The sequence below is a fragment of the Poecilia mexicana genome, unplaced genomic scaffold (assembly GCF_051168715.1).
Source record: "Poecilia mexicana isolate PSO_F unplaced genomic scaffold, ASM5116871v1 scaffold_10, whole genome shotgun sequence".
Taxonomy (NCBI): Eukaryota; Metazoa; Chordata; class Actinopteri; order Cyprinodontiformes; family Poeciliidae; genus Poecilia; species Poecilia mexicana.
Genome location: NW_028263379.1, coordinates 27,279,111 through 27,293,574, shown reverse-complemented (window position 1 = coordinate 27,293,574; position 14,464 = coordinate 27,279,111). Strand labels below are relative to the sequence as shown.

Genomic DNA, 14,464 nt, shown 5'->3' with positions numbered 1-14,464 from the left:
TTGACTCGGCCTCTTTGGAGACCGTCAGTCTAGCCGTGAGTTTAAGATGAAAGCACATGTTTGCTTGAGAAAACAAACAAAAAAAAAAAATCTTCTCAGACTTTTTCTTTGTAGTGCAGCCATATTTTTCACTATAACAATGTCCTGCTGGAGGCCTGCGATACACCCACTTTTATAGCAGGTGAACAATGGCTACTGGTGCATTTCCTCAAACAAACCTCAGCGTTAGAGCTCCTTTTCAACACGTGCTTCAGTGGAAGGAATAAAACTTAAGGAAATCTGACCTTTTGTTCACAAAGGAGATGGCATGGTCAAGCAACACATTTGTTTAAATTTGACTGCTGACCTAAATCTAGTGTTGAATCCTAAACATGTCTCTGTTTTATTTTGCACATTTAAACTTGCAGTATCTTGTAAAAGTCTTCATAGCCCCTCCATTTTGTATAATGACATTTTATGTCTTAGACCAACACAAATGAGCACATTTTAGTGAAGCCTAAGAAAAAAAATGCTGCGTTTTTTTTTTTTTAAGTATTTTTTTCCCCAAGTAAAAATCTGAAATGTGTGGTCCCAGACACCCCCCACTCTAACAGCTCTAAATAAGATAATCAAAAGTGCATTTTAGTTTCAGCACAAGAGCAACTATTTTGTGACATTTAAATGCTAGTCAGAAAGTATTTGTGAATAGAATGAAAACACAGGAGCACATCAGGTTTGACGTTGTCAACAGGTTCTGAAACATCTCAGTTCAAACGGTCATCAAAGAGTGGAGCTCAAATGCAAACCTATCAACACATGAGTGTATGCATAGGTGATTTTTATTTTATTTTTTTTGCATAAATCCAAACCTGTAAAACATATCACAATTTCCTCTGAGTTTTAAAAACAGGTTTCACAAACCCAAACTGACTAGGTTAGACCAGAGTAAGTGTATGTGTGACAATGTTCATGCTCAATTTCAATTTGTCTTGATGGCTAAAAAAAACTCTTAAACAATTAATAAAAAAAAAAGTCAATTTTGAACCAGAGCTGACGAGATTAATTCCAGATTCCTTAAAAATGTTGTTTTAATGTAGCCTGGAAATCTGGAAGTACCAACTTTGTCATTAGCCAGCCACATTTTTTCCCTACCATGCTTCCACTCTGCACAATACAGGGGGGCCACCCACATAATATTGACTGGTGATTAACTGAGGAAAGACCTTTTATGTCCCCCTTTCTCTATTATTTTCCCCACTTCTGTGGCCCTCAGACTCAGTTGTGCCTTGGATTAAGAGTTTTATCACCCATATCAAAAATCTCTACCAACTGTCCATCTAAACTGGTGTGCTGGGAAAGAAGAGCATTGATTGCAACTCTAATAACCAGAGGAGGTCCGGAGATACACCGCTCAGTCAGAAAAATCTGAAAACCACTTAAAAAAAAATCCTGTCTGATGTTTTCCCTGGAAAAGGAAAATAGTGGATGATAATGATAATCAGAATAATAATAATAATAAGAAGAAGAAGAAGAAGAAGAAGAAGACAGACTAATATACAACCCAGAAGCCATAAAAGATGAACACCATGATACTACCACCACATGTTCCACAAACAAACAGCTGTTAAGCCAGAAAGCCGTGTTTCCCTCGAACGCAAACTAGACAGATTTTTTTCCCCGTCTTGTCTCTTCATTCAGCGAACATGCTACGAGGTGTGATTTTTGCAGACTGGGAACACTGAATAAAGATCTTTTAGGGTGGGGAAAAAGAGCTGATTTTCTTTTGCCTCCTGTCACGTTTACATTAGTTATTGTGTGCAGCCCTTTCCTCAGAAAATCCATTTAGGTTATTTTTTCCATTTTCTTTCTACGCTGAACAAAAACTGTCACATGAGCAACACAAAAATCACATCCTATAATAATTCAGGAGAAAGGTGTTTAGAGAAGGCAAAGCCTGCCTCTTTAAAATGTCTGGGCCAGAGTTGCTGCTGGATTAACTAAACAAGCAGCACTTAGGAACAATACAATGGCCTATTCTCAGTCACTGTAATCCTTATAGGTATTGCAAGCACTTTCATATGACTCTGCGGAGAAAAGGCTTGAACAATCTGTGAAGAAAGATTTTAGCTGCCGATAAAAGAAACAGCACAAATGTCAACTGTAAGTAGATATTATTGTTTTATATCCATATTTTGGTCATGCTTCATTCCTCTCTAAACCTCTGGATGACAGTTTGGTAAAATGTGTTTTCAGTCGAAGTTGTAACGTTGTGATGGATTGTAGTTCTGGAAGCATCTTTGGAGGAAATGTATTTGGCTAAACAAATGACATATAAGCCAAATGTTTCCCACCTAACTGTTATTGTGTTGTCGGATTTAGTCCATTATCGAGAGGACCGTAGCAAGCTCCGTCATTATCTTCATAAATAATAACAGTGTTTTAAGCGAGATAATTTCTCTAATAGCAGGGACCGACCGAAGGCTCTCTCTTTGCAAACAGGGTTAGTTTGACTGATTTCTTTGCTTTCTGGCTGTGTCAACTCCTGCAGATACAACGGGATAAAACGTTAGAGGCAACTGCAAAATGACCTTCATTTGTATGCTTTTAAGTCAAACGAACGTCTTTTCTTATTTCAGGAACTACTCTCGACTTTTTCCTTTAAATTCCACATTTTAAAGGAATTTTAAAATGTGGAATTTTAACATTGGGTATTTGTATCATGCCACTAATGATAATGTTTATTTAAAACCCTGTAGCTGTCATGAGGATTTTCTTCCAGTCTTGATTCTATCAACATATCTAACCATTATGCAAGAGTAACAAGGGGGGGAAATGCCACCAGACCTGTTTGCAGTTGTCACATGATGAAAGGCACAGCAATCATGTGGGATAAGATGCTCTGGTCAAACTGAATCCTTTGAACTAAATGCATAATACTGTGAGTGAAGAACAACTACATGTAAAAACATATTGGTGGCACCATCATGATGTGGTGATGCATGTTCTTTGCAAGAACACATAAGTTGGAGAGTGTTGATGAGTAGCTGGATGGAGGCAAATACAAAACAAGATAACTTGTTAGAGGCTGCAGAAGTTCAGTTCCCAAAGGGAATCGTTCCAACGCACATTTATGTATGTCAGGATGCGCCGTTTAAAGTCCTGGTGCAAAACATCAACGATTAATGCCTCCAACCTACCCGGGTGTGTTTGGTTCATCTTCCTCTTGATTATATTCTAGAAGTTTTCAATGTGTTTCAGTTCAGGAGATGGAAAGGTTTGGACCTACCTGTGTGGCATTAATTTTTCTGGTGGTAAAAACCAATCCTCAGACTTGGGCAACATTGGGTGTTACTTGGCCTCCATTAAAATCTTTAGACAGGCTATGTGTTTGGCTCTGTTGAAGCTTAACTCGGTGAAGATGATCATACTCCTGTCCAAACTTCAGCGTGGCTCTCTTTTGAGCGTTTTTTAAGCTCTACGCCACTGGACCCCTGGGAACGTGTTGTGAACTGATCTTACTGTACACTTCAGCATTGATGCTATTCGATATTTCCATTGACCGTTGATGTCATCAAATGGTTCCTGATAGACATTCGAATGAGGTGGCAGTCAGCGCACCCTGTAGCTTTGTTGTCCACAATAACTCAACCACCACCTTAGAAATCGCAGAGTGATGCTGCCTGTATCTTTCTGTGAATAAAGTCAAAATTAACCCCAATTTGCCTCCCTATAAATGTTCCTTTACCATTGTCTAATGGTTACCATAGAGCTGTTGTCATTGTGTCCAGTAGTTCCTAGTCCCAGAAGACAGCTATGACTTTCATAAGTTCCTAGTTAGTTCAGATGACCACCTAAGTTCTTCCTTATGTAGATCTATGTGTGCTTATGCTGAATGAGTGTCAAACATGTAGAGGTGCTGATTGAAAAGATTAAGAAACACTGACAGTTTTGTCTTAAAGAGATGTACAGCTGCTCGTAGTCTCACTGTTTTGTCAACCATAGTTTTGCCTTAACTCAGGATATGGAGCTCCTTTTAAGACTGTAATGCACTACTGGCTCAATTTTTTTGATTGTAGTCCCCACCAGTCTCTTGTGATTGGATGCTCCTGACTGAACAGAGGAATGTTAGAGGAACTCTCTTTTTGCTTATTTCCCTGTAAACAAGCCAGCTCTTATAGCTTTGTTACACAGAACAAAGCCATCTTCTCACAGAATTAGTGTTCCCTGTACTCCCAGTTGTGCATTTGCATGCAATCCGACACTTTTCCCAGTGACTCACACTTATGAACATTTGGGAGCTTTTCCTCTGTTTTCTCTGGCAGATTAATGTCCGAGTTACAACAATGGATGCGGAGTTGGAGTTTGCCATCCTGCCAAGCACGACTGGCAAACAGCTTTTTGACCAGGTACAACTGGTGTGTTGCAATCAGATAGGAAGTCTGCTAGAAAAAAAGAAAACAAAACAAAGAATGACCCTGATCCCATCCACGAATGTGCTTAGGTGGTGAAGACGATCGGACTAAGAGAAACATGGTTCTTCGGCCTTCAGTATCAGGACAGCAAAGGCTTCTCCACCTGGCTCAAGATGAACAAGAGAGTGAGTTGAAAGCCTGGGAGGCTTTGTATCGCTCTGCTTGTGTAAACGTCTGTGTTTTTTCTTTTTGTTGTTTTACCCTAATGGGGCTAATTAGTATCACTTATTCTGAAACTCCACCACTTTGGGGCATCAATCCCAGGTGACGGCTCAAGATGTGAAGAAGAACAACCCCCTGCTGATTAAGTTCAGGGCCAGGTTTTACCCGGAGGAGGTAGCCGAGGAGCTGATCCAGGAGGCGACGCAACGGCTCTTCTTCCTGCAGGTCGGACCGCGCCGTATCTTTGTTTCCTCCCGACAGAAAGGAATTACGTCCTCTAGCTGCCGAGCATCTTGCTCGTCGAAAAAGAGGCAACAGTCGTTCTCTAATATTTGTGTATAGTAGCCCACGAAGGAAATAAAGAAAGAAAACTAATCCAAACAAGATGTAGCACCTCTCTTAATGACCGGCGAGGCTTTCATGATGACTCACACACAAATTCTAAACCCACATGGGTGTTCTGTATAAGACCAAACAAAAACAAAGCACAGTTTCATGTGGAAGACATGCAGTTTCTCGCTAAAGTGATCATACACCTCGCACTTTTTCACATTTTGTCTCACTGCGACCGCAATCGTCAGCGCATTTTAACACCCGTTTTTTTGTTGTTGTTTTTTTATTACGTGATACTTTTACATGAGGAAAATTCGGTATTGTTTTCAAAAACGTCGACAAATAAAAATCTAAACAGCGTGGCGACAACCTTCCGTCAGTACGCGTTCGTCAGACCCACAGTTTCACAAAGAGACGCATGACCACAGTGTGATGCTACCGTTTGGATGGAGGTTCACTAAATGTCTCTTTAGTTCCCTGACACTACAGAAAAAAATCTGAACCACAGCATGATGCTTCCACCACCTTGTTTTGTCACGGGGATGTTGCGTTCAGACGATGTCCGTTTTTAATTTTCTATTAAATAATCTTAAGTTTTGCACGTAGGTCAAAAAGCCACATTTTGGTCTCATCATAGCTTTTATATAGGGAAATCAGAGTAAAAAAAAGAGATTGGGGGAAAAACAAAAGTACGTCACTTTTCAGACAATTTTTTATTTATTTAATTTTTTTTTGTAAAAACAGTCAAGATCATTGTTACTTTCCTCCCAGTTCACAAAAAATATGGCACTCTGTGTTGATTTCCTCGCGAAATCCCAAAAGAACACACATCAAAGTTTGCAGTCACAGTGAGACAAAACAGGAATAATTCAAGTACTTTTGTAAGGTGGCGAATCTACGCGAACACGTGCTTTGTTTTCTCGGGGAGGCAACAAGTGAGTGCGTTGTACCTTTCCCCCAGGAGCCTTTATCTGTTCTCCCGGTTTCAGGTGAAGGAGAGCATCCTGAACGACGACATATACTGCCCGCCCGAGACTGCAGTGCTCCTGGCGTCGTATGCAGTGCAAGTTAAACATGGAGACTACAGCAAAGATTATCACGTACCGGGATACCTCACCAAAGAGAAGTTGCTGCCACAGAGGTAGAGCGTCCCGTTCATATAAGTATAAACCAAAAAGTTCAGCTTAATTCCAGTCCCAGTCACCTGAATTCTAATCGGCGTGTCCTCTTTCCGGATAAAACCAGGGTTTTGGAGCAGCACAAGCTGAATAAGAATCAGTGGGAGGAAAGAATCCAGGTGTGGCATCAAGAGCACAAGGGAATGCTGAGGTAGGGAGATCGCAGCATGAGGAGAGTTAATGGGCTTTTAGCAAACCTGTGTTTCGGCATGTCATTAAACTGCAAATCACCGCAGGGAGGACGCAATGCTGGAGTATCTGAAGATAGCCCAGGACCTGGAGATGTACGGGGTCAACTACTTCAACATCAAGAACAAGAAAGGGTCCGAGCTGTGGCTGGGAGTGGACGCGCTGGGGCTGAACATTTACGACAAGAAAGACAAGTAGGTCGCAGCTGGCTCAGAAAACCGCCACATCGGTTTGACCGAAACAACTCATCTGCTGCGAAACTCTGCTTCTCGTCGAACCAGTTAACGACTCGCCAAAAAAAAAAAAAAAGAAAAAAAAACCCTACCTGCTAATGTTTCCGCAGGATGACCCCAAAGATCGGCTTCCCCTGGAGTGAGATAAGAAACATCTCATTCAACGACAAGAAATTTGTCATCAAGCCAATTGACAAGAAAGCCCCGGTAAGTAAAAAAAAAAAAAAAAGAAAAACCAGTTCGATTTCAGTAGCATCTTTGGGGAAAAGCGTGTCATACCCCCTCTTTAAAAAAAAAAAAAAAAAGCACACAAACCCCACTTAAAATAATGCAAAACTGTGATTTACAAAAAAAGGAACAAATAAAACAAAAAACTGTGACATAACAGTCCGGAGAGACGGGTGACATAAGGATATTGAAAAGATTAAATGGGAAAGTCCATAAGAGTGCAGTGAGACCAAGACAGGAGACTGAGCTGGAGGTGTCAGATTTGAGGAAGCAGAGATTTTCATGAGGACTGACCAGGATGAAGAGGATTAGGAATGAGCAGATCAGAGGAACAGCTAAGGATGGGCAGTTTAGAGAGAAAAAGTTGGAGAAGAGGTGAGGTTGGACATGGACTGAGCAGCCGGAATAAGAATTCACCATGACGTGAAATTTGTGCTTCTAATGTGTTAAAACGTCTTCACGCATTGAGTTTAAAATAATAATAAAATTTTTAAAAAAACAACAACAAAAAACGCTCTTTTCTTTCTCCACTAATTAGTTAGAACTTCCATAACTAGATGGAAAGTTTTTTGTTGTTTTTTTCTCTCTTTTTTTGCCTTCTAAGAAATGGAGATTTGTATCTCTTTAACTGTGCCTGTAAACAGGAGGTGTGACAGAACCCATTTGATTCTGGTGAAAATATCAATTTGCAAGAAGCACAAATTACAGAGAATTTCAACAGCAGCTGCTACTTGATCTCATCTACAGACATGAGCTCTGCCTCGGCAGCCCCATCTTTTGACTCCATGCCCAGATTTAGGGAATCATCCAAGAGATTGGGAGGGAGGTTTGGGAGGGGGTCGGGGGGAGAAGAAAAAAAAATTCTTAAAAAAAAAAAAAAATCGTTTTAGATCTGGACCCATTGCTTTATTGGGGGATAAAAAAAAAATAAAAATATCGGTATGTCATTATGGCTAAAAGCATTTGCCGATTCCTTTGATGCAGGACTTTGTTTTCTATGTACCTCGTCTCCGCATCAACAAACGCATCCTGGCATTGTGCATGGGAAATCATGACCTGTACATGCGCAGACGCAAACCCGACACCATCGAGGTGCAGCAGATGAAGGCCCAGGCCAGGGAGGAGAAGAACAAGAGGCAAATGGAGCGGTAAAGGAGGCTTAAATAACACAACTCTGTGTCATTTGATTATTTTTTCTTTTTTCTTTACAGTTTACTTTGTGTTCTCTCTACTTTAAAAAAGAGAAAACTGTCAGGAGATGAAGTTAGTCTAATGCGTATTTATGCACAATTCTCCTTGTCAGGGCTCTGCTTGAGAGCGAGAAAAAAAAACGAGAAAACGCCGAGAAGGAAACGGAGAAGATTGCCCGCGAGACGATGGAGCTGATGGAACGATTGAGACAGATTGAAGAGCAGACAAAGAGAGCTCAAGACGGTCTGACGGCTTTCTCACTACAAACCATTGATACCCTCAGTTTCGTAGGGTTGTTTTCTGCTAAAGAGCATTAAAAAACATGGAATCCAGATTCACAAGTTTAAACAAGCTTGATTTTTTTTATTTTTGCTGTAGAATAAACCACGTATAAGTGTGTGTGTGTATGTGCGCGTGTGCGTTTGTTTGTAATACCTTGTGGGGACGATTTTCCTGACATATCCTACGTTGTGGGGACCAATTGCTCCTTGTGGGGACCGGAGCCTGGTCCCCACAACGGGAAACCCTGTTTTTGGGTCAGGGGTCAGAGTTAGGGCTAAGGTATGAATTGAGTTTTGGTTAGGGTTAGGTATGTGATGGTTAGGGTTAGGAAAAGGGTAAGGTTTAGGCTGTAGAAATGAATGGAAGTCAATGGAAAGTCCCCACAAAGATAGCAACAGAAACATATTGGTGTGTGTGTGTGTATGTGTGTGTGACCTGCACATGTGGGGATGTTGCTTTAGAGCTGGAAGAGCAGACCCGCAGAGCCCTGGAGTTGGAAAAGGAGAGAACAATCGCTCAGGAGGAGGCAGAGCGTCTGGACAACGACCGCAGAGCTGCAGTGGAGGCGAAAGCGGCCCTGCTGCACCATTCCGAGACCCAGATCAAGAGCCAGGAAGGCCTGGTATTCATGCACAATGCACATTCTGTTGTCCTTCATCTCTGGTTGAACAGAATAAAAGCCTTGAGGAGGCCGAGGGGTGGCGAGGGGGGCTGATGAACCTGAAATACATCCAAACCTTTCTAGATTTATAGATCTGGGCCCCAAAGTCAGAACTGAAAGGTTTACGGTTACGCAAAATAAATTAAACTAAAAATCAAAAGAATTTTCAAGCATGTAAATATGTTGCACGTGCGCTTGCGCGGGCTCATTCGCGCTCTCCCTCACACTTCGCACGCGCGACCTTAGATCAGAAGCGCTCTTAACTCTTTTTCCATTTGTGTGCATGGTTTGTGCAGGCCACTGAGCTGGCTGAGCTTACCACTAAGATCTCCCAGCTGGAAGAAGCCAAGAAGAAAAAGGATGAAGAGGCGCAGCGATGGCAGAAAAGGGTGAGAGAAAATTAGAGAGGGGATAGAGGATGAAAGAGGGATGTGTGGCGGCGGGTCTGTGTCGGGCGAGAGATGACTGAGCCAGAAAGCAGGTATGTTTTCATTGTGTCCTGTCAGCGGCAGTCCTGGATGAGGGTGTTTGATCTAGGAAGGGATTCTGTTTCGAATGCAGATTTCATTTAGGGGCCACGTAAAGCGTGTGCAAAGCAAATCGGAGCGCAAATATGGCTCTAAGCCTACATGTAAAACCGGTGAGTTACTGCGGCGCAAAACTGTCGCAGTTTATTATGAAAGTAAAATGGCTAAGATGCAAACATGTCATGACTACACTGCAAAAAAACCCCAACAAAAACTTACCAAGTGTTTTTTTTTTTTGTCTAGATTCTACACTTGAAATAAGACAAAACTAGCAAGTAGCTTTTCAGCATGAAATATGGGTTTGTTTTAAGTCAATAATTCCTTAATATTGATCAAAATGTGCTAATTCCACTGGCAGATTAGATCATTTATAACATGGGAGGGATGTCTTGTTCTAAGTGAAATAATCTGCCAGTGGAACATGTAAATTTATTTATCAATATTAAGGAATTCTTGACTTAAAACAAGCTTTGATATCTTTCTTAAAAGTTTATTGTAATGTTTTGTCTTATTTCAGATGTACTAGAAAATAGTCCAAAAATTCTTGATTTTGTGTTTGTTTTTTGCAGTGCAGGAATCCAAAAAGGTAACAAACAGAACAAACTAAGTTAAACGTGTGTTGGCACAAAGCTCCTTAAAATCAAGCAACTCCGTATTTTTGGAGCAAGCCTGCAGGCCACCCGCAAAACGTCTTAGGCTGCAACCTCAGCGCCTCACCGTGTGTTGACAGGCCTTGATGGTAGAAGCTGATTTGGAGCGAACCAAAGACGAGCTGAAGACTAAACTAATGGGTGTCCAACTCCAGAACTCTGTTCACCCCCACATGCACGAGCACGACGAGACGGACGAGAGCAGCGCCGAGGCGAGCGCCGAGCTGACCGCCCCCGGCATGGTCCGCGACCGCAGCGAGGAGGAGAGGGTGACGGAGGCGCAGAAGAACCAGAGGCTGCAGAAGAACCTGAAGGTTAGAGAAGAGGTTTTTTGTTGGGGTATTTTCCCCAGAGGTTTCGGGCAAAAAAAAAAAAAAATGGCTCACCGCCCAGGGCGCCGCTCCGTTCGGGTGGGTTGGAGGAGTCGCAGGTACGGCACCGACCTTTTTTTTACGAGCCGAGCAACGTCTCTGTTGCTTATTAGCGCGCCAAGTCAATGGGCGTTGGGTGTTTTTTACGAGGTGTGTTCACCACCACTGACTAATGCGACGCTGATTCAGCATTAGTGAACATTTTACAGTTTTTTTTTGTTTGTTTGTTTTTTGTTTTTCTTAAGGAATCCAATCATTTGATCAAGTCTACTTCAACATTTAAGAAAAAGCAAAAAAACTCAAAAGCACCGTGCATCCGCCGGGGACCCCGTCGGGTGGCGCGCAGCCTGCTGCGGGTCGCGTTAAAACCCGTTTGAAACGCCACGAAACCTGCGCTTGCGATGGTGAAAAAGAGCAGAGAAATGTTTATTATTGTTATTACCGTGAATCTTTTTAATGTATCTGCGCAACATGAAAGCGAAAATTGCCAGTGTTCTTCGAAAAATTGTTGTCGAATCTCCTGCCTCGACTTGCCTCGTCTCGCTCGTCTGACATCAGCGCGCGAGGAAGAGGTGCTCCTGCTCGCCCAGGGCGCTGTTCATGCAAAAAGCACCACTGTTTCCAGGAGTCCTGGTCCAGCTACAGGTTAAACGTTCCCGAGCCGCACGGAGCTTTTAGGAGATTAAACAAATTAATTTTGAAATGCACTTTCTGGGAACTGTGTTTTGCGAATTAGGAAAGCGCTCCTGCTGAAAGGGGAGACAAATGTTGCAGACGGGGAATGAGCAGTTTTTATTAGCAGATAACATAATCAAGCCAAACAAGGCTGCATTAAGGGGGACAAATCCTACTTCTTTCTAAATACAAAGCTGTAGGTCTGTTGGCAAGCTGAGAAATCTGCACAAGTACTTGTTAACACATAGACTTAAGTCCTTTCTATTTATATAAGTAATCTAAGAACAGTGCACTTCATGACTGTAGTAGTAGATAACAAAAAATAAAAATATTCAAACCCCTTGAACTTATTCACGTTTTCTCTGCTGTTATTGGGTTTTATACGATAGAACAACACAAGCTAGTTGGATTGTTTCAGAGCGGAAGAAAAACAAAACGCAGCGGTTGTTTTCACAAAGAAAAACATCTTAAAAGTGTGGAGTGTGTGTCTGCATTCGGCCGCCTTTGCAATTTTACATCAAGATAAACTGCCGGTGAAGGCCTCAGAGGTGAGGGAGTCGTTTAATTTTGGGTTGTAAACGGTAATCCCAAGTTTTGAACATCTGACACAGATAAAATTTACAAACTAAAAAATTTCGAAGACGCGAAGGTCTTCCTGAACTGACTTGTTAACGGGATAAGTCGATAGAAACATCCTGTTGTTAAATTACACGATTCGTGCGACGCAGAAAAAAAAAATGGTTCCATGGTAGTTTTGGAAAAATATCGCTAATTTTGATACAGTTGATAAAAATAAAAATCACCTCATGCAAGCGCACAAACTTTTTATTGGAAAACATCTCTTTTTGAAGTGGACGTGTTTCCATTAAGCACATTTATTTTTCATAATTCCAATTTGTGCAATTATAGGGGATGATGGAAACGCGGCTTATATTTATCCGCGAGGTCGGCCCAGTCAAAGCCCTAGACTGAAATCTAATTGAGTCTTTGTGGCAAGACTTGAAAGTTGCATTTTATTAGCAAAAAAAATGTATGTTTTCCTTTTCGCTTCACAATAATGTCTTTGTTTATTCACATAAAATCCATTATGATGGGATTTTCAATGTCTAAATGTGAAAATTCACATTCACAAGTAAAGGCAATGCTTGTTCAAACGGCTAATACCTGATGAGGGTTTTTAAATTATTTTATTTTATTTGAGCATACAGTCATATAACTGACCGAAGCCGTCCTCTGTGATCAACAGAAGAAATGAGGAGTCCATTCAAGAGGAGCCTGTGACGGGGCTGCAGAGTTGTTTTACTCTTGCCCTTTCGGCAAGTTCTTTATTTCCTGTTCTGTGTCAACCGGTTTATACTTGGAAAAGCAAATTTGAAATTTTTCTGAAAGTTTGGTTCGTTCTTTCCTGGTTTTACCCGGGGTTTTGACTCTTTGTGTAAATATGGCAGAGTAATTGCTCCTCCAAATTGTGCTTCACCAGAACTAAGTGCACTTTACATAATTAAACATCGTTGCACTCATGGTACATCATGATTGTTATGGTTTTCGATCAAATGCGCGGATCTCGTCCGCCTTCTGAACAACATATAGTGTTTTAGAGCAGGCTGGACGAAAAATAACCTGAATAAATGATGCCAATCGAGAGGTTGTTTTTTTTTTTGTTTTGTTTTGTTTCGTTTTCTTCTTCTTTTTTGTCAGATGGAAATGTGGGAGCCGGGGCTTGGGGATGGGGGAGAGGGGAGTGTGACAGAGAGAGGAGCGAGGTTGCTGAATAGTCTCGCAGAATGAGGCAAAAAAAAAAAAAAGAAAAGAAAAAAAAAGAATCTATTCTCCACTTTTCGCTTTCAGTTCCTGAGCACCGAGCTGGCCAGCGCCGTAGACGAGAGCAAGAAGACCCCCAATGACCTGATCCACGCTGAGAACGTGAGGGCAGGCTGTGACAAATACAAGACCCTGCGTCAGATTCGCCAGGGCAACACGAAGCAGCGCATCGACGAGTTCGAGTCCATGTAAGACGGCGAAGGCTCAGAGCTGCGCTAAACAGCGAGGACGAAGTGGAGGTTTTAGATGAGTAGAGGCTGATTATTACCCAAGAAAACATCTCAATGTAACCGAATGTGACAGAAAAATAATTTATCACGCTGTGAGTTCTTTGGCGTCTCCTTTTTTTTTTTTCCTGTTTTTTTTTTTTTTTTGGAAAATAACAAACTGCCCCCTGAAAGCACGTCTCAAGTTCCACCCAGTAGTTGGAAACATGTATCTTTCTCGCCCTTTGTTCCCCCCCGATGTCCCGGACAGTCTGATTACACACACACACACACACACATACAGCTGCCATTTTAAAATGACCGTCCTTGTGAAACATTTCCCTGCCGTGGACGGATTGGGAAAGATTTTGAGCCGCTTTGCAAGTATTCCATGTTGCACTTGTTGTCTCTCTTAAGAGAATTAAGAAAAAAAATGCCCTGGAAGCAAATATCAGTACTACTCTGTTTTCTGTTTTGTTTCCATATGAATGAGTGAGCAAGCATCGCCTTCCATGTGCCTAATGAGGCATATAGTCGCCAATTATAACTTTTGCCATTCATGTACACAAAACACAGAGTTCCCAGCATCATCTCCTCATCACTGCACTTAGTTTTATTACCCAGTCTTGCAAAAATGAATGTGTTTGGATTCAAATCAAATATTTGGAGCAGTTCTGTTGGGTCTTTATTCCCTCCCCCACGCCTCTAATGAAAAAAAAAATACAAAGGTACATTATTAGGCTAAATTGGTGTGGTTTACCATTAATAATTGTTTTAAACCTGAATGAATTGTTCTCACTTGTAAGCTTGTCATAATTAGAGAATAAAGAGAGAGTGTACCCTGGATACATGTTAGTTTATACTTCATTGTTGTTCAACATTTCAGTGAGTTTTTTTTTTTTTTAAACCGTGGCATGAATAAAAAAATCTGAAAAGTGTGGCATGCATTTGTGTTGACGTCCAAATCCCCCCACCTCATCCCCCCACCTCACCCCTCCCCCCTTTTTTTAAACTCTTATACCCCAAAATAATTGTTAAAACTAAATAAGGAATCATTGAAAATACACAAGGTTGTCGCACGATATCAAAACAAACGTCAGTTTATTTCTTTTGGGACCAACACAAACTAAAGATGATTTCTTTTTTTTTTTCTTCTTTTTTTTTATTACAGGAAGGAAAAATGATACATGGTGTCCAAATGTTTCCAAAGAATATTCTAAAACGTCGGGTATCCGTTCGACGTGTTGCTGCTGCTGTAGAACAACATGTTCTACGTCGTTTTTTTTGGGACTGGTTTCTACTAAAC

General features: G+C 41.4%; 1 protein-coding gene across 1 annotated transcript; it reads left to right on the top strand.

The window, feature by feature from the left end:
• Positions 1-4,262: 4,262 nt before the first annotated feature.
• On the top strand, positions 4,263-14,004 carry LOC106928834 (moesin a). Its single transcript, XM_015005364.2, has 13 exons — positions 4,263-4,385; positions 4,481-4,576; positions 4,716-4,838; positions 5,936-6,087; positions 6,192-6,275; positions 6,361-6,507; positions 6,657-6,753; positions 7,759-7,922; positions 8,078-8,208; positions 8,709-8,869; positions 9,205-9,297; positions 10,166-10,399; positions 12,980-14,004. The coding sequence occupies exons 1-13, from the start codon at positions 4,263-4,265 to the stop codon at positions 13,142-13,144; spliced, it is 1,770 nt and encodes a 589-aa protein (XP_014860850.2). The 3' UTR covers positions 13,145-14,004.
• The last annotated feature ends 460 nt before the right edge of the window (positions 14,005-14,464 follow it).

Excerpts from the sequence above, each read along its gene's own strand:
- LOC106928834 (XM_015005364.2), top strand. The coding sequence starts at position 4,263 with ATGAACATTTGGGAGCTTTTCCTCTGTTTTCTCTGGCAGATTAATGTC. Across the intron at positions 6,754-7,758 it reads CAATTGACAAGAAAGCCCCG|GACTTTGTTTTCTATGTACC; the intron begins GTAAGTAAAAAA and ends CCTTTGATGCAG. Across the intron at positions 9,298-10,165 it reads CGCAGCGATGGCAGAAAAGG|GCCTTGATGGTAGAAGCTGA; the intron begins GTGAGAGAAAAT and ends GTGTGTTGACAG.